Source organism: Excalfactoria chinensis, chromosome 15 (genome assembly GCF_039878825.1).
Source record: "Excalfactoria chinensis isolate bCotChi1 chromosome 15, bCotChi1.hap2, whole genome shotgun sequence".
In the NCBI taxonomy this organism is placed as follows: domain Eukaryota; kingdom Metazoa; phylum Chordata; class Aves; order Galliformes; family Phasianidae; genus Excalfactoria; species Excalfactoria chinensis.
In genome coordinates, this window is record NC_092839.1 from 7,251,631 (window position 1) to 7,276,160 (window position 24,530).

At 40.1% G+C, this 24,530-nt stretch overlaps 1 protein-coding gene across 1 annotated transcript in view; it reads right to left on the reverse strand.

Moving 5' to 3' along the window:
• The window catches only part of TAF4 (TATA-box binding protein associated factor 4), a 35,723-nt gene that overhangs the window by 3,809 nt on the left and 7,384 nt on the right, over positions 1–24,530 (reverse strand). The window contains exons 3-15 of the mRNA XM_072350153.1: positions 12,602–12,768; positions 12,012–12,131; positions 10,781–10,900; positions 9,893–10,015; positions 9,049–9,138; positions 7,773–8,015; positions 6,586–6,733; positions 6,116–6,230; positions 5,322–5,491; positions 4,632–4,762; positions 3,226–3,351; positions 1,459–1,515; positions 1,256–1,375 (exon numbers count right to left, since the gene is read on the reverse strand). Of these exons, the coding sequence (XP_072206254.1) occupies positions 1,256–1,375; positions 1,459–1,515; positions 3,226–3,351; positions 4,632–4,762; positions 5,322–5,491; positions 6,116–6,230; positions 6,586–6,733; positions 7,773–8,015; positions 9,049–9,138; positions 9,893–10,015; positions 10,781–10,900; positions 12,012–12,131; positions 12,602–12,768 (1,730 nt within the window). The remainder of the gene's footprint in view (positions 1–1,255; positions 1,376–1,458; positions 1,516–3,225; positions 3,352–4,631; positions 4,763–5,321; positions 5,492–6,115; positions 6,231–6,585; positions 6,734–7,772; positions 8,016–9,048; positions 9,139–9,892; positions 10,016–10,780; positions 10,901–12,011; positions 12,132–12,601; positions 12,769–24,530) is intronic.

Genomic DNA, 24,530 nt, shown 5'->3' on the forward strand with positions numbered 1-24,530 from the left:
AGCATGCTAAGTAGGCAATGCCAGCAGGAACACGTATGAGATATTTCAGTATACTCCTCAGAGACCACATCATTTATATCAATATTGATTTCAGTGCCACGTTCTGCAAACTTTCTAAGTTTAAACTACGTTTATAAAACTTTAATTTGGTAATTTATTAACTTATATAAAAACAACCCTATCAATAACAGGCATTTCACTAGCTTTCAAAACTCAGAATTATTTATGAAGATGCTCAACGGGCTTGATTTTAATATAAAAATACCATCTATTACTATTCAGATTGTTCTGTAATATTTTATAACAAGGACTTGTAAATGACTGCTTCTAACAACTCAGTATAAAACAAGTTGAACTATCCTGAAACAGAGCTTTCCTACAGCACAAACTGCCTTAGCAGCAAAAACGTGGGATGCTCATTCACAAGCAGAATTATCTGATTATTACTATCTCGTCACTTGCTATCAGACAACATTTTGCAGGGAAAACACCTCAGATTACATAAACAGAGCTTTTGGTCTTGTTAATGATAAGTATTTAAGCATTAGAGAAATCCTATATTCAGTGTCTTCCATGCACAAAGCAATTCTATACCATTTCGTGTTCATTAACTTGTTTACAAATACTGCAGATAGTTTAATCAATCTACCTGAAGTAAGATGAACATTGAACCCATCAAATGTTGTGCATACTGATAATTTTGTCAGCAGAGATTTTTAATCCTCAGAAGCCTGGGTTAAGTTGTGAGATATCCAAAGGATATGGGTGAGCAGCACAATCACACAGAAATTGTCCAACTGATCTGCTGCAGAGACCTTAAAACTAAGGCCAATCAAAAGCTGGTGAAATAAATTAGGCAACTTCCTATAACTGGAAACTCAATTCTACAACTTCACCCACCTCACTGAAGGCACTAATTAGTCTGTGCTATTACCTAATCAGTTTGGCTACAATTATAAAAATCTCTTCCAAAACCACGGAGATCCAAAAAGGCAGAGATTTGAGCAAACAGCAACTGCTTTCTAACATTCCCCAAGTCCCACGAAGCAGGGGACATCACTCAGTTTTACTCCCCATGTCATTACATTGATGCTAAAAATTGATTCTGGCCCTGGAGAAAGAAAAATCTTAACACATTCAAAATACTTTTCTGCTACTCAGAAACTTCCACACATGAGGAAATAGAGCTCTGAAAAAGAGTCTTTTTACAGGGAGTGGTGACAGAGCAAAACCACGAACAGCAATCAGACCATACCTCTGTCCCTGATCCAGATCCTGGTGAATCCACTTTCCTTTTCTTTCTTGGACCAATTGCAGCTAATGCAGTCAAGTTGGCATCCCTCTGTCTCATCTGTGCTAGCTCTTGTTGCTGCATCTGCATTTGTCAGAATGAGTACCGTTAATTATCTTTCTTTTCAATTTTCCAAATAAAAGCTAATGTTAAAGTGAAACACTTACCTCCTTGGCCTTCTGTTTCAGCCTCAGCTGTTCTGGATCTTCTTGCCTAGATCGAGACTGTGTTGATAAATGACGAACATGGATGGGGTGAGGGAAAAAGAAGAAAAATCAATTAATTTACAAAAGTAGTTAAGGATGATACACCTTACACTGCATATGAAGGCTTTTCTTAACCCTTCATGGCAAGCAGAAAGTACCTACCTACCACTTTCAGTGAGAGACACAGAAGGAAAATCATTCTTAGAAATTAAAAACAGTTTTCCATTCCTTAGCTTCAAATAACTGCTTTTGAAAAAGCACAACCCCACCCCCTTCCAGCTTCGCTAAAAACAGGAAAGGAAGAGCAGAACATTTATGTCTAAAGAAAACCGTCACGAGGCACAAAATATGCACAACTTCAGATCTCCAAAAGGAATCACACCTTTACTTTTCAGAAGGTTTCCTCCCATGCGCACAACTACACAGTTGGTAAGAGCATTATTTGCTGTGCCTACAGACAAACTGCTATTTGAACAGAAGGCCATTTAGGTGGCCAGCAGACCTCAGGCATTGCCACCTGTCCATTTTATTACTTATTCTTAGAAGTAACAGAATGCATTACTTCAGTAAACTTTATTGTCTAATGATATTGAGACACTGGTTTGGGTTGTGTTCTTTGGGGATACATGTATCAGCTCTTTTACTTTCTTGTTCTCTGTTGTGTTTTGTTTTGATTTTTTTGCCCAAGAAGTCAAACAAACAGAAAATGGGAAAAACTTCAACACAGTCTTTCATTCACACTCTTCACATCGCAATATCATGCGTGCCCAAACAAATGGTGCTTTCAATCCCACACACTTTCTAGACCAGCAACAAAATAAATCATTCTAATTCAACACTCAAGCATCCTTCAGATGTTAAGCTTTTCCTCATGATTAACCAAGGTCTTTCCTGCTGCACTTCAGGTGCAGCAAACACAGGAAATTATAAGAACACGCAAATTACTCTTTCAAAGAGTAAGTCACAATTATTTACATATATCTCACACCCCAGCCTTCCCTCTTCTGAAAAGAACGTATAACATCTTTTCTTATTTCATAGGTCACATTTTCTAGACTTCTAAATTGCCTTCCTTCAGAAATCTATCTGACACAGGGCTCCAGAACTGCACAGTGTATCCCAGCTCAGGCATAACAGGAACCAACCGAAGTTAAAGTGTTTGCTGACATCTTATGCGTAAATATTTTGCTGATCAATTTTGATGTCATCAACTCCCACCATGCCATAAGCCCAATGGAAATCCTGGGTTGTTTTGTGAATTGTGCTCCTTTTTAAGTAGTCACATTCATCTTATACTTGGGCCATCTAGTACAACCAAAAAATGCAGGGCTTACATCAACTGCTTCCTATTAATTACATGTCTTCAGTTCGTCAAACCATTTCTGAACTCTATTTCTATTCCCCGAGATACTTGTAACTTCTCTACTGCATTTAAATTAGGAATACAACCAAGCTATAACATTAACCTTTTTCCTCAGTGAAAAGCACAAAGACTGGCTTTGAGGGCCTACTAAATTTGGGAAAATGCAATGAGAAATGCAAAGCAGCTGCCCTTACTGAGAAAAGCAGAACAGAACTGTATCTAAAGAACACCCTCATCAAGTTCCACCTCCAAAAATTAGTCTTTCCCTTCCCTGGATGTCCTTTACAAAGAGAAGAAATTCTGCACTTTTGACATAAAAAACGAAAAAGACAATTTGCAAATATGTGTGAAATCCAAGCACTTGCCTTTGCTGCACGCATTAAGATTTCCCTTTCTTGTTCATCTTTACGCTGCTTTTCTATTTGATCAAGTTGTTCAAAGAACTTGAGCTGTGCCCGAACGTCACTTGCTTGTTCGTATCTTTCATCATCCTGAAAACATGGCAAATATGTTTCTCATTATATACCTTAAAAACAAAGCTGTTAGCTTGTACTGTACTAGAGAAGAACATATACATTTAAATCTCAACTGTTCACTTTGTCCTTTTCAAGCAAATAGCAAGTGTGTATTTACACCAGTCAAACCAGCTCTTAAAAGCATTTTGTTTGATTTCATGAATTCATCAGATTTTGACTTCCACGCTAATGCCATCATCATTTAACTCACAAACATGTTTTAGAGACTTTTTTTTCTTCAAATGTTGTTTAGGTATTTGCATCTATCAGACAGCAGACTTGAGAATTCAGAGCAGTGCTCCCTAGTCCCACATTGATCCCAGCAGCATTAACAGATGCAGGCTACCCATTCTAATACAACACAGCCAGGCAAGTGAAAGCAGGTGAAACTCAGTAGCTCATTTTACATTCAGCCACTTGTTTCCAACAAAGTGCCTCATTTAGCATTAGTTACCATCAAAAAGGAGTAGGAAATATGCTTCCTATACACTGGCACTGGGAGGAAGGAAGGAAGGAAATAAATTGGTGTAAGCCTTAATACTAGATTTTGCTGCATCTTCTTCTTGCTAGGGCACTTGTAGAGTTGGACTTCTATGACTCACAGTATACCTTTTTGGAGGGTCAGAGCAGACAAAGAATATTTCCTTGAAAGGAAATATTAACTGCATGTACAATGATTCACTTTCCTCCTGGTACCCAGTGGGCCTACATAGACAGAATTACAGAAACAAAGAAACACAAGGGTTCTACAATTGAATCATCACCAAGCACACAAAAAAGGCTTCTGGAGAGCAGCTCCTACAGGTAGCTTCAGTTGGAGATCAAAAAGCTAGCTGGCAATGTTGCTGTACACTTGAAGAAAGGAAATGAAAGATGAAGTATTCATCTATCACATCATTCAGCTTTATGCTGAGAGACTTTATGCTGACTGACCTTTCCCAGATGGCACATAATGCTGAGGTATGGTGAACAAAAATAAGCCACATCTTTTACCTGCCTATCCCATTGTACAATCACTCAGATTTTAAACATTTGACATAATTAAGGGGTAGGAATAGTTCATCTACACTCGTTTCTTTAAGAAATTTAAATAGGCAAGCCAAAGCCTACTAGTCATCCACATATATTAATATCTTAGTGTAAAATGAATCAGAGACAATAAATAGCCTAACTTCAGAGAATGAAGAACATCCAAACACATGCATGTAACAGCCCACTGAATTTGTGCAGTGTTATTTGTGCAATTAAACAGTTACCTTATAAGAAATATTCCTCTGCTGAGCTGTCTCTGATAATTTTTCCACGAGGTTTTGTAGTCTTTGTTGTGTAGCGTGTGATACGTAGCTAACTACATCAGGATGGATTTCTGTTATTCCATGTTTTTTACCTATGATCAGGAAAAAAGTTACAGAAAAAATAATAAATGACAATAATAATATAATTCAGCTAAACATCATGGCCAGTGTCTATCACGGAAACGTAAACACTTGGCAAAGCAAGGCTTTCATACACACAAGTTTATCCTAGGAAAGCTTATGACTGTTAAGAAATGCTGCATGTTACAGCAAAACAAGTAACTGAAGAAGGCTTTTTGTTATGTTAACATTTGTAAATTTGTAAGGAAATATGACAAAGTTATTCCTGGATTTATCTTTTTTTCCAAACAAATTTCACTATTTTTGTTGCTGTATGATTTTATACAGTCAGTTTTAACCAGGTACAGTAATTTTGGTGTTGAACTGCCATACTTGTATAGCTTTGTTATTCCTCACACCATTCTTCTGTTTTCATAAGCTGAATGATCACCTACAAGCATCCAATTACACAAAAAGTCAACTACTCTAACAACATTCAAACTATTCAAATTGATTTATAAGGAGAATGGCTTTCATTGAACTCAGCACTAGTGAAACGTGCTTACTAAATCTCTAGAAACATCAGCATACCTATTTCTAATATCCTTCTTTGTAAAGGTGCTGAGAAGAGGAAGGTTTCATCTTTACAAGACCTTGTTAACGTGCCCACCAGCTCTGAGTTTGTTGCCAATATCCGAGCACTTTCCTCTGACAGGTTGACTCCAGCCATTGATGCAACATCATTAATGTCATCATCATCCCTTGAGAAGGAAGAATTCATTACAACCATTAAATTTAGCACTTATATCTACACACACTGCTACAAAACCATGGCTGCACATAATGAGTTCCACAATAAACCTGAGTATTCCATTTCATTTTTGCTTTTAATATGTGCTAACATAAAACTAACAGAATTTGATTCCAAAGAGCTCTAGGAGCATTTTCATCATTTTGCATTTTCTCAAGATCTTATGCAACATTTTAGTACCTTAAGAAACAAGAGACTAGACGCATCACTACCACAAACAGTAATAAACTGCACTCATCACTGTAAAACAGGCTGTACATCCAAACAACCTGAGCAGAGCTGGAAGGAGCAGAGGAATGAATTCTATTTGCTTGTCCAGACAAGAATTGTTTGAGAGTTTAAATATTTACCCTTAGTGCCAGCAAAATGCTAAAACCAATCTGGGACAAGCATGTCCACAGCTATTTGTACAAGTCTTTAAGTAGCAAATCTAGCTACAGAAAATCAATTTCCAGTACTTGTGCGTTTACCTAGCCTGATTTAGCACCACTAGAGTATATGGACAGGTTCCCACTAAGTTCAGCAGGCTGCCCAGGCAGTATGTATGAGCACAAATAAGCACATGGTTCCTCACCTAAAAGAACCTCCCCCAGGTTCTTTCAGTTTATTCTTCTGAGCAGCAGCTACTTGTGTTGAAACAGTGGCTATAGCTTTGTTTCCAGGTAATACTGTTGGTTTTACCACAGGTACTGCAGGAAAACAGACAAGATTTGTACATCAAACTTGTGGCAGTGCTTAGATTTACAAGCCAGTCACAGGTAGTAATGACAATACGCCTGGCACAAAGATTTTGTCTCAACAGTTTTTGTCAGCATCTCACCCACCTAGAACATTGCCCCCTCATAGTGCCCTCCCATACAGTTCCAGCACCCACACATTTTCTCTGACTGTAAATGCGGCCCTGCAGTGTGTGCACCCCCAGCCACTACACTGTGCACTGAAGATTTTAGCAGTGCTGCAATAGCCACCATCAGCACCTCAAAAGTGATGCTAACCAAGCCAACTTAATGCTATTAGGACAGCACATATCAGATGACCTCCTACCTGTCTGAAGTTGATTCAGTTGAATTTGCTGAGGAGTAGTGAGCATAATACGACTGTGTGGTTGCCGCAGTGCTACCATTGGTGTCTGTGTCAACGTTACCTGTGGGGGCCTTATCAATGTCCCTGCTTTCTGAGGCTGTTGAATAACCTGTAGAAAGAAAAGAACTGTAAACAAATCTGAAACAACTAGGGCTAAGAATCAGGTGGAAAAAACAAAGCCTAATAACCAGCACATCTGTTCATCGATCTAGGTTCAGCACATGTTAAGGTATTAAAGTTTCTTAAGTTTCTTTAGACTAAAGTCATTCTTCACTGAAAAATGAATATTGCACTTTCTGTGACAAAAAAAATAAAAAAAAAGCAGAAAATGCCCTATTTCTCTTGAAGAACTCAATCTATAATCACAAAGATACATTTTCTACAATAGAAAAACAAATAGAGGCAAATTGCATCTGCCTGAATAAATTTAAGAACTAGAAATAACAGCAACTTGGTACAGATAATTCAGCTGGTTTTACCTATACTGTTTTCATCCAGAATCAGTTTAAGCCAAAGCTGTGTAGCTCTGTACTAGGTTGCATTTCCCCGCGCCCCTCCCCCTTCTTTTTGGTTACACTGAATATTCACAAATTGACCACAGTGATCTCTACTTTCCATTTCATACAAAAGTGTATGAATAGAGAAGCTCAGACAAATGGCAAGTGTTCATAAAGTAAGTAGCAAGAAATCCTAGCAATTCAATTATGCACATTAGTCAACAGCTATCCTAAAAAAAGCATATGTGCAGGCACTTTTTTACTATGAGAAGAGGACAAGAGGTGGTGTGCACGTGATCCTACTCTTACCTGGTTTCCATGAAAGTTTACCTACAGGTCTAAATTATTATTCCAGTAGAGGAGAGAGAATTTGTCATTAGACTTACGAAATGGGAAATGAAAAATCCCCCATAACACTGCTCTCATGGATATGGAGTCATTGAGAAAACATGCCAGTATTTCTTGTTAAAACAGGAAATTTAGTACTTTAATTGAGAATGGATTTTAAATTATATACACTGTTCTCCTCCTTAGTAGCTACCCTTCTCAAAAATGGTCAAAGATCTTTGACTGAATTAATCAATCTGTGAAGTCACTGCATTCTAAAAAAGCACCTGTTTAGCAACAGATGACACGCTTCAACTTACGTACCAGTGGTGTTGACTGTCCTTGTTTGCTAACACCAACTTGTGTAGGCTGAGTTAGGCTGATTACAGGTTGTTGTAGAGTACTTGTTACAGTTGCAGTTGCCTTCCCTGCTGCACGCTGAACTGAAGGGCTTAGCATCACTGCTGTAAGTGCAGTTGTTGCTTGCGTCGTTGGCTGCTGCTGTTGACTTTGCTGAATGAAAGCTGCAGAGTCTGGTGTTAACTGTCTCAAGGCAGGTAAACTCCTCTAAAAAGAGGAAAGGAAAGGATTTGCTTGAGTATTTTAATCCCACATCACAAAAGAAAACATTAATCATAAAAAGCTATTTATTTAATTTCAGTTCATTATAACAGGCTGCACTTCTACATTAGAAAAGAAAACACGATAGCAGCACACAGAGATACACCATGACACTTTGCATTTTAAGCTAGACAGAGCAACAGCATCTTTAGTTGTAGAAACTTGGGTGTCATGGGCATGTAGACTGAGCCCACCTAGAAACTTTCCACACATTTAACAGTCTAAGCTCACACTGCCTTCCTTGATTGCATTCCTAACTGCATATACCAAGCTATAAGATGCAATGGATTAGATGACTGCAGTGTTTTACTTACATTAGTTATTTCTGTATGGTAACAACTTCTGTCTTTGTGAATAGCTCACGTATGAACAAGTATTTAAGACACCAGAAATGTCAACACACACCTACAACTGTAAGTGCATCCCTTAATCATACATTAGTCAAGCAAAGTTATACTCTTACCATAAAGGGCTGTTGTACCTTCTCTGATTTTTAAGGTAGAAAATGTTTCAAAATAAACATTATTTTGAGGTGTGTCCAATTACTATAAAACTTATGGCAAATGGCATTTATTATTTAGAGATGACAAATTTCCTGTTTATCCACACAAATACGCACAGAAGTGTAAGACTAGGAGTTTGCCCAGAAGGTCTGGTTTTCTCTCTCAATCCCTATTTTTCAGAAACCATAATAAATCAACTCATAGGTTTGGCACTATGGATAGAAACAGCTCGTAAGTCATAGAAAAAAAACCCTCATATTTCAGATTTCTTATAACAGCCAACTACTGTTATGCCAATGAATTATATTAACAAACTTCTGGAACCAGGAGACAAAGAATATTATTTTAAGAGCCTAACCAGGCACTACTTCAAATTCCAACTATAATGTCTCAGAATTCCACCTGTAGGGGCAAAAGATGTGCTTGTGCTCACTGCTGCAAGGAGATAACCACGAGGCGTAGTGAACACACGTTACCTTCAGAAAAGGCACAAGGTAAGGTTGAGGTGAAGAATTAAGTTCTCTGTAGAGCCTACTGGTGAAGTCTTCTGCTTCAATTTTTCCATCCTTCAAAAAGAAAAATGAATGAAATCGCAGAAATTAACTTTTTCAACACCAAAAGAAGGGCAATCTATTGAAAATTAGTCATTTTTATCATTCACCACTATTTTAGTTATCAGTAGTTTCATCACAGTAACAAGCTTTGAATGCAGCTGTCCCTCACAGAAGTATTTGTACATTCCTCATGGGAAAATACATTTCAAGATCTGATTTTGTGACTACCTCTGGTTATCTTGCGATAACACCTGAAACGCACAACTTCATCTTAAATTAAAGGCCACTAACAATTATACCGAGCAGTAGGAATATAGAAATAAAACCTCATTCTATAAATATTGATCATGTCAAGATTTAGCACTAACTTCAGCTATTACTTTTTTTATAAGTTTGTGGTTTCCTGCACTCAGCCATCGTGCCAGCCGTGCTGCCCTCCCTGGAGCACACAGTTCATCTGTTTGTTCACTCTTTTATCAATTAAAAATTATTGAATTTAAAGAGTTTACATCTACGCTACTGGCACTTAAATTTACCTCACCTAAGTCAACTACAGCAGATTAATGAGCGTCATGGTTAAGTTCTCATGAGAATATAAGCAAGAATGTCTGCTTTCCAAGCTTCAAAAGTCCATGCATATATTTTAATTCAGAAAAAGTAATTTCAATTTCATTTTTTCTATTCTTTTAAAATCTTTATCATAAAAACAAGTCAGTTTTGAGGCTGAACAGGTCCACATTCTGCTTTCCTACAATCCTTTTCTTACCAGTAGGTTCTGTACCAATTCTTTCACATTAGCTGCCGTCTCTGAGGACTGTTTTCCAGATGATGCCAGTTTTATTAACGTGGATAGAAAGTTTTTACATTTCTTCACATTTTCCATAGTTTCCTGTTAGTGGGGGACAAGGGTGAAGAAAGGAAACAAAAGGGAAGATAAACTCTTTATAACAACTACTTAAGACTACAAACTCAGAGAAGTAAAGTCCTTCTCTCAGCTCATCACTGAATTATACTATCTATAAATTCTGGGCCTCTGCCCCGTAGAAAATAAGAAGACTGAAACTATTTTTTTGCTTTATAAGTACATATCTTTTTTACACTTTTGTTATCTAAATATAAAAAATTCTGATTGTCAATAAAACTAGGAAATGCAAAGTGTTTTATGAATGACATCTGGGTCTGTGAAAATAGGCACTGAGCAGGGCAACAAATAGCAAAGCTCCTCCTCCCCAGTACATAGCACAGTGCACTCTGATTCTCCCTGTTGCACAGCCCTAGAAACAAGCATCTTGAAAAAGTCAGTATCAGCTTCTTATCGCTTCTCATGCTGATTCTACTCTGTCATGTCAAACGATACTCATTCCCATGAATATATAACTCGTGTTTTTTAAGGAAGCGGTACTTTAAAAGCCATTACAGAAATAAAATTAATACTTTGGAAGCTCTCAAAGCTCTCAAAATTCAAGTGATCTGTGTTTTATACTTTGTAAATTATATGGTGCCGCTTAAAAATTTTACTTCTATTCTCCAAGACCATTAGATAACACAACTCCTATATCTTTACTACCTTCCACTTTATCAGTGGATATGTGTGTGTATGGCTGCACATACAGAAATGCAGCAGAATTGATTCTAAAAGCACTCAGTATCTTACTGTGGCAGCAGTGGAGGTTGCTGTTGTTCCTTGCACTGTTCTCTGAGGAGTTCCAGTTTGTACAGCTGTTGCTGTCCCCAATGTAGTTGTTTGTGCAGTACCACCCAGAACAATCTGAGGCTGCAGAGAACACAAACATAGGATTATTGCACTTGGAATGTATTATCAAAACATGATTGCTTCCTGATCTGTCAAACAAACCAAGCCACAGGACAGTAGCCCATCTCTCCCAGCTACTGCATAAAGGATAATCCACTTTCTGTTGCAGTGGAAAGAAAGAGCCACCAGATGGCACAATCTGCTACACATTCGAGACTGGAACAGCAAAAGTCGATTTAAGTATTGCACGATTTCTGGTTACTGAATTAAACAGCAAAATACACAAGCATACCCTCATACACTGCTGTTTCCCAACATGACTGAAGTAAGTACACTTCTGTCAATGTGTAACTCTTTTGGCTTGTTCCTTCAAATGCCACTTTCCCAAAAAGAAGTGACCCAAAAGCCGTGGTCTTTCTTCAGGTCTTTTAATGAACAATAAGATACAGCATTTTTCTGCTTTCATAAACAAGTTGGTAAATCAAAGTAGGATTACCATCTTTAAAGAAGCAGCATGTAAATAAGAACTTTTCACACATACAGTCCCACTGACATAGACTTCCAACATATCCTACTTACTACTGGCAATCAGTACTTATCAAGCCAAAGCTAGCTCTCCAAACTTTAGCAATTCCTTTGTAAACTTGCTCTTTATATAAAGATCCAGAAGAAATGAGGCTACAGTGGTGCCAAACCTACTTTGCTGATATTTGGGAAGCAGCAAAAGGAGACAAGGATTTAACTTGTCTCATTTTTCATAATTAGAGTAAATGAGAACAGTGAGACGCACATTACAGGAAAAAATACACAGATTGAATGATATCTTCCTCTAGTATAACAGCAGTGTAAACGAGTGAGACTCAGGTATATTCACAAATAGACTTGGAAAGATGACTGACAGAGGCAAAGGCTCCGAGGGAAAAAAGGGTTCACTGGGTGTATAGCAAAAGCTGCATTTTTCTCAATGATAACTATCTAATCCTGTACACACAGAGGATGAAGAAAGCACAATTCAATGTTTAGGTGATAGCACTCGCATTATATAATTGCTGCCTGGAAGTCACATGGATCAACATCACACTTTTGCACCGTGTCTTAAAATCAAGCATATATTTTGTGTCTACAAACTTACCTGCACAACAGGAGGACGCTGTAACGTTGTTGTGGGTTGCACTGTTGTTTGAGCCTGAGACACTTGCTTGATAATAGTAGTTGGTGTCACCTGCCGTGCAATAATAGACGTTCCTGGAGCCTTAGGAAAGAGGAATAGAAAAAAAAACCAAAACATTCACTGAATGCCTTGGGTTTAAAGCGACCTTATAAATCATCTAGTTCCAACTCCCTTGTCACGGGCAGGGTTGTTACCTATCAGATGAGGCTAACCAGGACTCCATCCAACCTGGCCTTTAACAATATCCCCATGGACGGGGCATCCATGCCTAGCTCCTCTAGGCAGTCTAGACCAGTGTCTCACCACCCCCACCTTCTGACATCTAACCTAAATCTTCCCTTTAGTTTAAAATCATTCCCCCTTATCCTGTCACTATGACACCATCTAAAAAGCTGCTCTCTGTCCTGTGTATGAGCTCCATTTAACTACCGAAAGGTCTCAACAAGGTCTCCCCAGAGCCTTCTCTTCTCCAGGCTGAACTTTCTGGCATATTCTTCTCAGGCTGAATCTCAGTTGTAGTTTTTTTAAATGCTACAAATCACTGAACTAACCTGCACTGTTGATATCTGTACTGGAGGAGCACTGGTAGGTGTAGCAGGACGAGGAGTCATAGTATTTTGAGGCTGAGACTGGGCATGTGCCTGTGCTTGCATCTGCGCCAAGGCTTGTTGAGGGATCATCAGCAACTGCCCATTCTCACTACGCACGAGGACCATGCCTGTTAAAAAAGAAACTGGTCAACAAACACAGTGCCCTTTTCAAACATGAAGGAGTGTATTCTCCTCAGATTTTTGTCCAAGTTAGGTATACGTGGAATTAATGCACTGCTTAAGTTCTACAAGCTGGTAAAAGTAGTTTTAAATAAAAGCAGAAGAGTTCGATGCATCCCTATATTTTGTATAGAATATCTTAATTACAGAAATAACCTTTATTTATATCATCAAAATGCTCAGTATGGTGTGTCAGAACACAAGTCACATCCCTCCCAATCTAATTTACCATAAGGAGAGGTCAAAGTTGGCAATAGCTTAAAAAAATGTACCTCTTTTCTGCTAAGAAAAATGTTTTATGAGCACTGCAACTAAAGCAGTCTTACCATTCAGCAAAACTCCTATTACTTTAAGAAAATAAATAAACTGGGCTTCAACAGCAACAAGAATACAATCATCCAAGTTCCAAATTAATTTCCCCATAACAAATTTAGTAACGAACATGATTATAAAATCATAGTTTCTCTCATGTGCATCTGCAACAGAGCACACTGTGCCACATTACACCCCAAAAGGAAAATAAAACGAAGAAGGAAAGGAAGCAGTCATTCCCTGCTCAGTCACTCAGATCAGTACACTTAACCCCACTGGATAGCTATAGGGAACCGGATTTCAACAGGCAGATTTTCAGATGCTAGCCCCTTCTTCTTGAAGCACAGATAGGATTGGGACAACACAAATGGTTTCTCCAGGCTCATTCCTTCCACGTCTCAGTTAGACCCCACCAGTTCAGCCTCACAAGCTCTGCAAAAAGGCACCTAAAGAAACAAACTGGGCAACCAAAATCGGAGCAACAAAACTACAGGAGGAAACTTCACCATGAAAATCAACTGGCACTACTGGAACTTGAGTTTCTAGGTGTTATACTCCATGAATAAAAAGTCACACACTCCCCAAAAGCATGTAAAGATCTCTTCTATGCAATCTCGGAGCACGGCCACCATAAACTACACACAGACGTGAGATCTTTGGTGCTGAACTCTTGTTGCCCATCTTTGTCATCTTTCATAATAATCAGCTGAAGAACCTAAACACTCAATCAGTGGGAATCCTCAATATTATTATAACTGAATACACAAGTGCAGTGCAAGTCTGATTAGAGAGCTATTTAGCATTGTCTGAAAAAGATGTTGTATAGTTCATTACCACCTCGTTTCCAGCAAATGAGGAAGTCAAATACAACTACAAATGCCTCTCTGCTTAAAGATGTTCCATGCACCAAAGTGGGTTGACACCCATAAGAGGCTTTCTCAGAAACCACAATTTTGGGGCTCCCTGGGATATTCAGAGGCTGACATACCATCCAATGACATGCTCCCTGAGCTACATGCATAGTTGGAGCATGCCTACAGTAACAGAGTACAACTGCTGATCCAGACAGTTGAAAAGTTGAAAAGCATTAGGAAACGTATCAAGAAAGTTCCATTTTTAGCAGAAGACAGACAAGCCAATAAGTTTTAACTCAGACGTTGACTCCAAGCGCTACCCTGTGAGATTTCCATGGGAAGTCTGAACTTTTGCTCAAGAATCAAAGTTTCCATAAAAAGTCATTCATGTAAAGCTGCATTCACACCTATCCCCATTTCAGTAGGTTTTCTACTGTGCTCACACACCTTTGACATGGAGTTATTTTCAATTTAAAGAGTTTCTAGCATCCCATAAGTGAGGCTCTGACACCAACCAATACACTGCTGTGTTCTATGTTAAGTACCTCTGCTTTTTTTCTCCTAAAAACCTTGATCCTGTATACTACAAAAGTATATTCTCTATTATAAATGTGAACGTTCAAGCATTCTTTCCAAGTCCCCCATAAAAAAACTAATCTAAATAAAATTTAATTACCATTTTTGTTAGAGGCTCAACAGAATCGCAAAGGAGGGTCGTATTTTAGCTTTTAAGTTTGAATTCAGCAGTTCATCACAGCTCCAAATAAAAGAGTAGCAAAATTGAGTTGGATTGCTCCTTACGCTGACAAGACTTGCCCTCCTGCCTTGTGCCACTGTCACCTCGTGTGCTCTTAGGCTGGAGATCTTCCTGGATCTAACACTTGCAAGATAGCTATTGTGTCGCCTTTGACTCTATTTGTATTCTAGTTGCTAATTGCATCTCTATTTTCAGAGGGTTTTGTTCTATTTGAGTGTGTTTTGTTTTTGTTTTGTTTGTTTGTTTGTTTGTTTTAATGAAACTTGTAAAATCATGCAGTGGAATAAAAAGACCTCTGCCCATATGATATGTCAGATAAACAAACCAGGCTTTCTTCTACTGCCTTCTCCCTCCCTCCTCCTTTGAAAGATGCCTTAGCACAGACTAAAGAGAAAGAATTTCTGGATTTCAGAATCGCTGGATTTCAGAATGACCATTAAAACCTGCTGCAGACTGAGAAGGCATCTCCAGGTCACCACTTGCTGAGCAGGCAGGCACTCGCACAGTAATACACACAAATGCCAGCCATGCTCAGAATGAGGGATCTTCTTCTCAAGGACCCTCAGACCCAGCTGGAGGCACACTGCAGAAGTTCACCTACGCTCAGCGCACACCTGATCTGAGGGCCACTACGAGGTGTGCCTGTGCTCCTCACCACACATAGCAGCATGCAAGAATGAAACTCCTTGGTACCTGTGAAATATAAAACTAAGACAGCACCCACCAGATCCGAAGTGACAGCATGCCTTTCTGATGATGACCAGAAGAACAGACAGGTTGAAAATCAGATTTTGCTCATTACCACATTACAGATCAATTCAGATCCACGACTAAGGAATGCAGCCCTTCAATAAATGTTGTTTAGGATTTGTGTTGGTTTTTTTTTTTAGTGGTAACATATGGAGGAGTTAGAGAATGTATGCTCTTGAAATCACATGGAAAACAGACTTTTCAAGTCTTCTGAAGAAATCCTCTTCTCAAAGAATAACTGAACTTTGCTTCCAGCGACAAAACGCAACCAGGCTCAGGGAGAACTGCTAGGCAGCAAAGAATCACCTTCCAAACAAACACGTGCCAATGTTCAGAAAGAATGTCCAACTCAGAAAAGAATAACTAGAGGATTGATACTTCAGGCAAAGTTCTCACAAGTATCTCTAGAAAACAGGGTTACTGATCACAAAGTCCACTGACAAAACTTCAAATCCTATCTAGATTTGCCCGGAAAGTTCTCCTACGAGGATATTTTACCATCAGAGCAGCAGTGCCCAAAGCTCTCAAGCACACACTCATTTGCGACAAGATGCTGCAAACGTCTGACCTGGCAGAAAAAAATCTGACAGTAATCATAAGCAGACTGTGCCATATTAGTAGAAAAAAGGCTTTGCAGTAGTGTATTTTCTCTATCGTTATGAGAGATTCTTTTCAGATGAAAAGGAAAGGAAATGTCTGCAAGGTTAAGCAAGTTGCTATCATACACAACAGGAACCATAAGAAGCAAAAAGGGTCAATGCTATTTAGGTGATCTGATCAGGTTGTATAGAGAGCCCCGAATGACAAAACCTTGATGAAAGAATGAAGCTTTAAGATTCCTCCAGTACAAAAAAGCTGGAAGAATACTGGAGAGAAAGCTGGAGCAAAGAATAGCTGCCTATTGAAACTACAGGAAGAATGTACAGTAGAAATGATATGATAGCATCCCTTCTTGCAGAAAAGGAAATGATAACCCAGCACAGATGTCAATGTTATCAAGGAATCCCCCATTCCTCCTCTTATGAGATGTGAACTGCCTGTGAAAGTTCTCACTCTACAGGAGCGAAAAGAGAGAAAAAGAGGAAGAACCCATCAAAGTCTGCTGGCATAGGTTACTCATCTGCAAGTTCACTGCAGCTCACGACAATCTAAGTAACTAAAGAAAGCTTCCCTTAACACAAGACAACTGAAGGAAGATTTAGAGTTACTTATATATGTCAAAGGAGAGCTTCTGTAATGAACTGTCAGACACAGAGCACTCACAAAGGACAATCTATACACTGCTCACAAGGAGTATTGATTACAAACAAGATGAATAGCACAGAACTGAAGTTGGCAACAAAGCTTTGGATTAGTTGTTACTGAAGATGCGTTCTTTTATACCTGTTGGGAGACATGCACCAACACATTAGATGCACTGTCAGTTCTGGCAACCCTCAGGGCACGATGCTGGCACACCAATACCACTCAATATCATCAGGGACTTGGATGATGGAATGGAAAACAGTCATCTAGTTTGAATAGGACAACAAATATGGGGAGCTGCTGATGGGCTAGAAAGGAAAGCTGTGAAGTCCTGAAGCTGGGAGAGAAAAACCCCATGCAATAGTGCAGGCAAAAACTGAAGTAGCAGCTCTACAGAAAAAAGTAGAGAGGTCCCAGTGGACAGGAGTTGCATGTGAGTCAGCAGCAAGTCTTAGCAAAGAAAGCCACATACTGGACTGTAATAGCATGAACATAGCCAGCTTGTTCAGGGAAGTGACGAGTCTCACTAATTGGCACTTGCAAGGTCGCATATGGAATACCATGTTCAGTTCTGGGCTCTCCAGTAGAGGAGAAACACTGACAAACGGAAGCACTAGAAGGGTTAGGGTGCTGGAGTTGGCCCCAGGCAGTCTGACCTCACTTTGAAGCTCTCTGTGCATAGAGCAGAGGCTCAGTTCAAGTTATCTCCAAAGGTCCCTCCCAATCTGAATTATTGCATAACTCCAAAAAAGGGGTGCCAAGTAATATCCATAAACTCAAAGGGAAAGAGAAAGTCCCTTGGATTTAACATGACATATTGCTAGGTCTGTATAAATGGGTCAGGATTTCGGCTGAGCTTCCATTAATCGCATTAATGAATTTACATCAGTTTTCCTGTCACATATAGACTTGGACAGTATGTCATCAAAATGAGACCACACTAGGAATGCGGGAAGCTCAGACGTAACAGTTCAGCAGTTTCCATCCACAGCCAGTCACTCTCCCGCCCAGACCTTTCCTCCTGTCATGGATTTCCTTGCTCGCTCTGGGGGTAAAGCACTGTTTAGGTGCTCAGAACCTCAGGTGCTTCGTGCTGTACAACAAATCCAGGAAAGGAAAGGAAAGCCTTCACTGGAACACTCTCATCAAACCTTCTGTTGTGGTCAGCAATCCAGGCTCTTGAGTTTCACGCACCAACTTGGTTGGTTTGTGACACTGCATGACTTAAGTGTGCTGCGCAGGTACGAGCTCCTACAAAGCGGCCAGCTACAACAGAACCTGCTGCTGCCTGTGACAAACAGCACGCACAATTCCATCTTCCCAGCACATCTGCTGAGTCACAGGTCTCAGAGCAGGCAGCTGCTGGCAGTTAGAGCTGTCCAGCACACAGGAGCAACCTGCCATCCCGTACCAAGTGCACAGCTGCACTGCACTGCCCATCTTAAGAGTGGCTGCTAAATGCTCTGCACCTGCTGTGTTTCAGGTAGAACAAAGCTGTATTTTACCTGGCTACATAACCCACAAGTTTTGGAACACCTTTACTTTACTACAGCACTCCACTCACCTACTGCAGCTCTCCACACACACACAATCTGAACGCACAGCACAGACCATAACAGAAATAACTATTTCCTGAACAGCTGATCTGTGATCATCGTTTAAAGAAGTGAAAGAACTGCTTCAAAAACCATCACAGATCCTGACAGAAACGTTTTGTAAAGGCAACTCAGCAAATCCACGATCTGATAAGTTGTTTTTTTCCTAATTAGAGTCAGAAGACAAAAGACAATCTCCTGGTGAAAGCTTTTACTTGCTCCCATTATGTAAGAGCTTAGTTTCAAACTACAGAACTTCACCATACTCTTAAGAAGTGAACAATTCATACAGTATTGATTCCAAAGCCTTTCAGGAATATAGCTAAAGGAATCACGTCACGTCAGCATGTCAAAAAGCCACTGTATTTAACAGTGATCCCCATAAGGAGAAATCTTATCTTCTTAGCTGGAAAAATGTGTAAGAAGTGTTCTGCCAAACACCTCTTCTTGTACAGCAACATTTAGCAAATGCTTCAACAACAATGTGATCCCAAACTATTTTGACTTTTCTGGAAAGGTATATTCTTTGAAAGTGTGTTAACAATCCTTTCTAGTCGAGCACATAAAGCCAAAACAGCGGAGAGCTGTCAGACTGCAATGCACTCATCACACAGATCAGTCCTTAGTCTGGTGCAGAAAGAACTAAGAAAGGAAAATGCTACCAGGCTCTAAACTAACGACTACAGTTATTGAACTCAGAGGGACCCTGATGTAGCTCTGCCACTGATTTCAATACACACACACCAACCAACAATGCAGTTATTCCAAAATATTTGCCTTTGAGAAAGGAAGACGCAAAATGAGAGGTGGTTAATTCTTTCGATGCTATTCTAAACTAGTCTTCATTTCTGATGAACAGGTTGTCTGGAGCAAGGTGCATCAACACACTGCAGTGGTTCAAGCATGGGATGAAATGATAATGTTCAACCTTTGAACTAAGCAGTCTGCCAGTAAACAGAGTGAGGAATAAAGTAGTAAATCCACATCACCTTCCTTCAAACAGCAATGCCCCAAACCAAGCACACCATGACTGCCTTACTCTAGGTGCACCCTGGGCGATTTTTGCAGTGATAGGATGGATCCCCTGCCGGTGCTGCCTCTAAAACTGGAGTTGCAGAGCCAACACTGGCCAAATGTCTCAGGCCAACAGCTACCAGGGCAGCCTCACAGGATCCTTCACCTCCCAATCCCTGCAGAAACACCCTGTGATTTTAAGGCTCTCATCACCAATGTAGAAATCACATCGCTTTGAGAATAAGCCACGCACAGTGCCTGTGAGTTCAAACACAAACCAGTAATGGGGCCACAATATTACACGTCACTTGGCTGACAGAAATACTTATTAAGTAGCACTGCTTTTCAGTTAGAGTATTTTCACACCTGTAAGCTTGCACTCTAAGCTTTTAAACAAAGCGAAGCCTAGTTTTGATTTTCCTAACCATCAAATGCACAGTCCTGAGTAATGACTAAGCTTAATGACTGGGTATGACTAACGCTTATAAATAATTAGTGCCTTCCCTCCCCTCCCCCATAGGGAAAGAAAACCAAAGGATACGCTGGAAAAAAGGAAGAATGGTAGGAAACACGAGCTTGAGGCTCATGGCGTGAACACTTGCCTCTTTTTCCAATCCACCCTTAATACTACTGCAAACATGACCACATGTGTGTTTATTATGAACTAACAGCTGCTCAAGCTTTCCCATAAACTTCTGCACAACTAAGCCACTCTCAGCCTTCCTGCTTCAGACCCCATCCCGTCTCCTGCACCAACCCTTCCAACACTTCTGGTCACGTTCTATGACTACAGGTGTGCAATTGCTCCCTGCTGCTCCTTGGAGCTGCTACCTCTGACTCATAGGTGCAACTGGTCCCACTCGCCACACCGCTGCTTATGCTAAATGCACCTGATGCTGTAACTCCTGGGAGATGCATTCAGTGTAAACCTCCCTTGCAGAAATACCCAACTAATTGGCTGAAGGAAGGTACAAGGACAGCTCAGTTTGGCCTTGCTGCACCCCAAGCCATTTAGGAAGGACAGGAGCATGGCACTAAACCTCACAGCTCAGTGCTGTTTATTCTCTGACACCTGGAACGTATTTTGCAGCCAAACCTACACCGGGTGGCTGTACAGCATCTAGCACTTGCGTCTTTCCATGCATAAGGACAGGGGTGGCTCTTAACAGCTCAGCTACTCTAGAAATCATGTGTTAATTGAGTTATAATGATCATCTAGACCACTTTAACTGAAGTGGCTTGATTCAATAAAACATCTTGGAACAGTCCCACTAGTCATGCAGAACAATATTACACAGTGATGTTAATCCTATTTTACTAGTTGTCCAGGTATTGGCTACAACACATTATGGAAAAGAAAAAAGTATTTCAGCAATGCATTTTAAGGGAAAAAGCATGAAAATCCAAACTAACCGCTGTTCTCAAACTGCAGTTCTAACATATAAATAGTTCTACACGGACAAGAAGTTACTCGATTTTTATCTGTATATTTTTCTAAATACCCCAAAAAGAACATGGCAACAGTCAAATCTCGCACTAACTCCTGTACAAATACAGAGTAAAAGCACTGTCCCTGGGTAAAAGGATTTATAATCTATTTATGCACTTTGCTGAGAGTCGGCCTTTCATATTCAAAGCATAACCTTCTCATTACTGGTAATACAAGTACAGAAAGCCATATTTTTTAAATGTTATTTCTAACTTGACAACAGCTACAGGGCCAAAGATTATCTGTATTCGTACAGTGCTTTAAGAGCAGAGCTGCCAAAGTCTGCCTATGCAGAGCTCACAGCAGGAGCAGCACTCAGCTGTATCGGCTCCTTACAGGTATCACTTAGTTCTTGATTATATATTGATAACCTATATCATTACACAGATGAAAATTAAAAAAACAAAAACAAAACAAAACAAAAAAAAAAAAAAAAAAAAAAAAAAAAAAACACCTAGTCCTCATCAAAAAGAATCTATAGAAGAACTTCTAGGTATACAGATGGCCTCAAGAATTATTTCAGTTTACCTTGATACTACTCTGAGGACACATGAAGAGAATGACTCCAAGGCAGAAGAAGGCTCTGTGCTAAAAACTTGGCCTTCAGTTCCTTGAGAGTGCTGAGCCTCCAGGAAAACACCAGCATTTCTGGAAGGAAACGACTGCAGAATAGAACTGGGGCAAAAAGGCAAGATTAAGCTGAGGCAAAAGAAGGAAAGAAAAGTCAATTCCTCTTGATGCAGCAGTGTGTTTTTCAGGGTAACCTATTCATGTTTCTTTGGCCTCAACAAAAAAAGCCCCTTTTAATTTGAAGCATGAGTGATGACAACCTTTCCACCTGTTTAACTACATCCCAATATTTCCCAACATCTCCCAACATTTCAGGTGGGAATGGGACCGTTTTGCCACAATAACTCAGTTACAACCTGCAGTAACTACATCACTGTAAAGCACAGTTAGTGCATCATCTACTGCTCTTAGCAGGAAAAGGTGAGCCAGAAGGTTGGCACAGCACAACCTGAACCCAGATGAGAAAGGTTATACAGCTTTCAAGAAGCCTATATCAGTATAAACAAACAGCAACTTCTTGAATTCAGCCGAGATCCTAATTAGTTCAGAAGCAAATTCAAGTTAAGGCATTACCAACTTGTAACAACACAAAAGACAAAGCCTGAATATCCCCAGAGCCTTCACTGGAACAGCTGCACACAACCTGCCCAGAGGAGAGGCCATCCCCAGCCCTGTGAGCCTGCAACCCCAGCAGCACCAAGGAAACCTCTGCCGCGCTCAGTGACGAGCAAATGAAAGAGCTGTCTGCTAAACACCACTCTGTGTTCCTTCCTGCCTCTGTGCTTAGTTGTGGGAAACACAATTTTCAACTTTTTTTTCTTTCATGCATCTCATTTCTTTAAGCGTTTCTCACAAGAGATAACACAGTGAACAATGAAGTTTGATGTGGTTCCACCCCCTCCCAGCTGGCAGAAGCATTCCTGTTCCCATCAAGCCATGACATCACACTCCAGGAGTGGATTCAGACAGTTAAAGTGTGTTGCAAACTTCCATAAAGTTTCAATCCACCAAACCCCTGGCAAGAGTGGGTATTTTCAGGTAAGAATATTCATTTCAGGCACTTCTGACAAAAAAACCCTGCAAATAACCACCCAGACATGTTTAAAATGCCCCATTTGTTAGCAGCTTCTCTCTCTGGTTCATAGCAAAGACACCACCTGTATCCCACCACACCGCTTTCACAAGAGCAGGCATTCTGCAGACCCCTCTTCTCCGTGTTAAAAACCCACTTAAACCAATACCTGCATTTTCAACTGCATTCCTGAACTACTTCACACATTTCTTCAGATTCTATTTACATACCATTTCCCAAAGCGCTGAAGACAAACAAGAGTTAAGTATTTTCATGCACCAAAAGGTTTTGTTTGAAGAGAGTTTGCGATACCTACTCATTTGTGTCTTCAGTGCACGAGCACCCATAGCAGTCACCTTTTCACATACAGCTGCTACCCTGCGTGAGTGGCTCAAGCCCTGGCAGCAGCCAAACATGCAGTCCTCAAACCAAGCTGCTGCAGGTTACAAGTGAGCCACGTACATTCCCAGCCGTGAAGCACTCATTTAGCTCACTGAGCGCACCAACACCACGCATCCTAAAGCAGCAGAGTGCAAAATGCCTCAAATGAAAAGATGCGCTCACTTGTAGTTCCCTGTCGACAGCATAAGTAGTGTTGCCCCCAAACCCCCAAAGTCCACAGTTTAAAGTGTAGACAGACCTATAAAACAAATCCACAACACGCTCTTCCAAAGATTGCTGGGAACAAGAATACATTTCATAACAGAACTAAACAGTAAGTAGTCAAAGTTAGTAGCACTTATAGCTTAGAAGCACAACTTCTGCCATTTCCTGTTAAATCTCAACAGTTAGAGACACCTTTATCAAATGTACAGAAACAAAGCATTTGTTGGCTTCGAGACACTCATTTGAACAGCAGCAGCAAATTCGATCACACAGCTCTCTCGTTTTTAAGTTCTCTGGGGTACAAAGCTAAGCACGCAGGATTCCTTAATTAAAAAGTCGCATCGAGAACAAACACAACTTTCAGTCTGGTGACATATGGCAGATCTGATGTAACAGATTTCAAATAAAGCAGAATGTTCCTTTTGCTGATGCATGATTTGAACATGAAAACCACCCCTCACCCAGAAGAGCTCCGCAGAAGCGATCCATGGTTATCTTTCAGAAAGAGCGAGCACTTTGCACGCCAGCTACAGGACTCGTAAGCTCAAATCTTGGCTCAATATCGATTCCTTCATGGCCTTCAGCAAGTCAGGACTTCTCCAACTTGCTCTTTCCTCCAGCTCTAAAGCAGCACTCATACTATTTTATCAACCACACGAGCATGCTGCAAGGGTTACGTTCTGTAAAATGCCACGAAAGTGAAACATACCATAAGCTCCTATTATCACTGTGCATTACACTTTGTCCTCTTTTCTTTTTTCTAACAAAATACTGCCATGCCAGCACAGTTCATAGGCAAAACATCAGCAGCACGTGCATTACACAGGGAAGTTATCATCAGGATATGTTTGAACTCGCTTCCCAGTCAGTGAGAAATAGCAAGAACTACATTCCACTACTTCGTATTATTTCTTCTGTTTCTTTCTGTGCTGCTTAAGATTATGGAAGTAGGTATTTATATTGTATTTTTATTGTTCCTAATTGTTTTAGGCACCTCTGGGGTACACGTTTTAAGCACAAAGTAACCAGCAGAATGCCATCTTCAGTCTGAAAAAGTAACACGAAGTGTTTTACAACTTAAGAGTAGTCTGATTCCTCTCATTCTATCACCTTTTCTCCTTCCTGTATCCACTTGCCTTTCCCAACAGCCTGGAGTCCAACACATTACCAAAGGAAACTGTACTACCACAGTAGAAATTACTTTTCAGTGATACCAAGTCCAAAAAGTACCACTGCTCAAGCAGACAGGACCTGCACACATTTTAAATTAAGCATGTGCATCAGTAGCTTTCCCATCCTAAGGTCAGAAAATCCAAGGACTGGGACATCAGAGTCCGCGCTGTACAACGGACACAAGCTGAAAACCGTTAGTTTGAAAGGGAAAGTTAACTCCTGGAGAAACCAAGTTAAGTATCCCACCTCCGAAGGGTGAATAGTAGTAGGCCA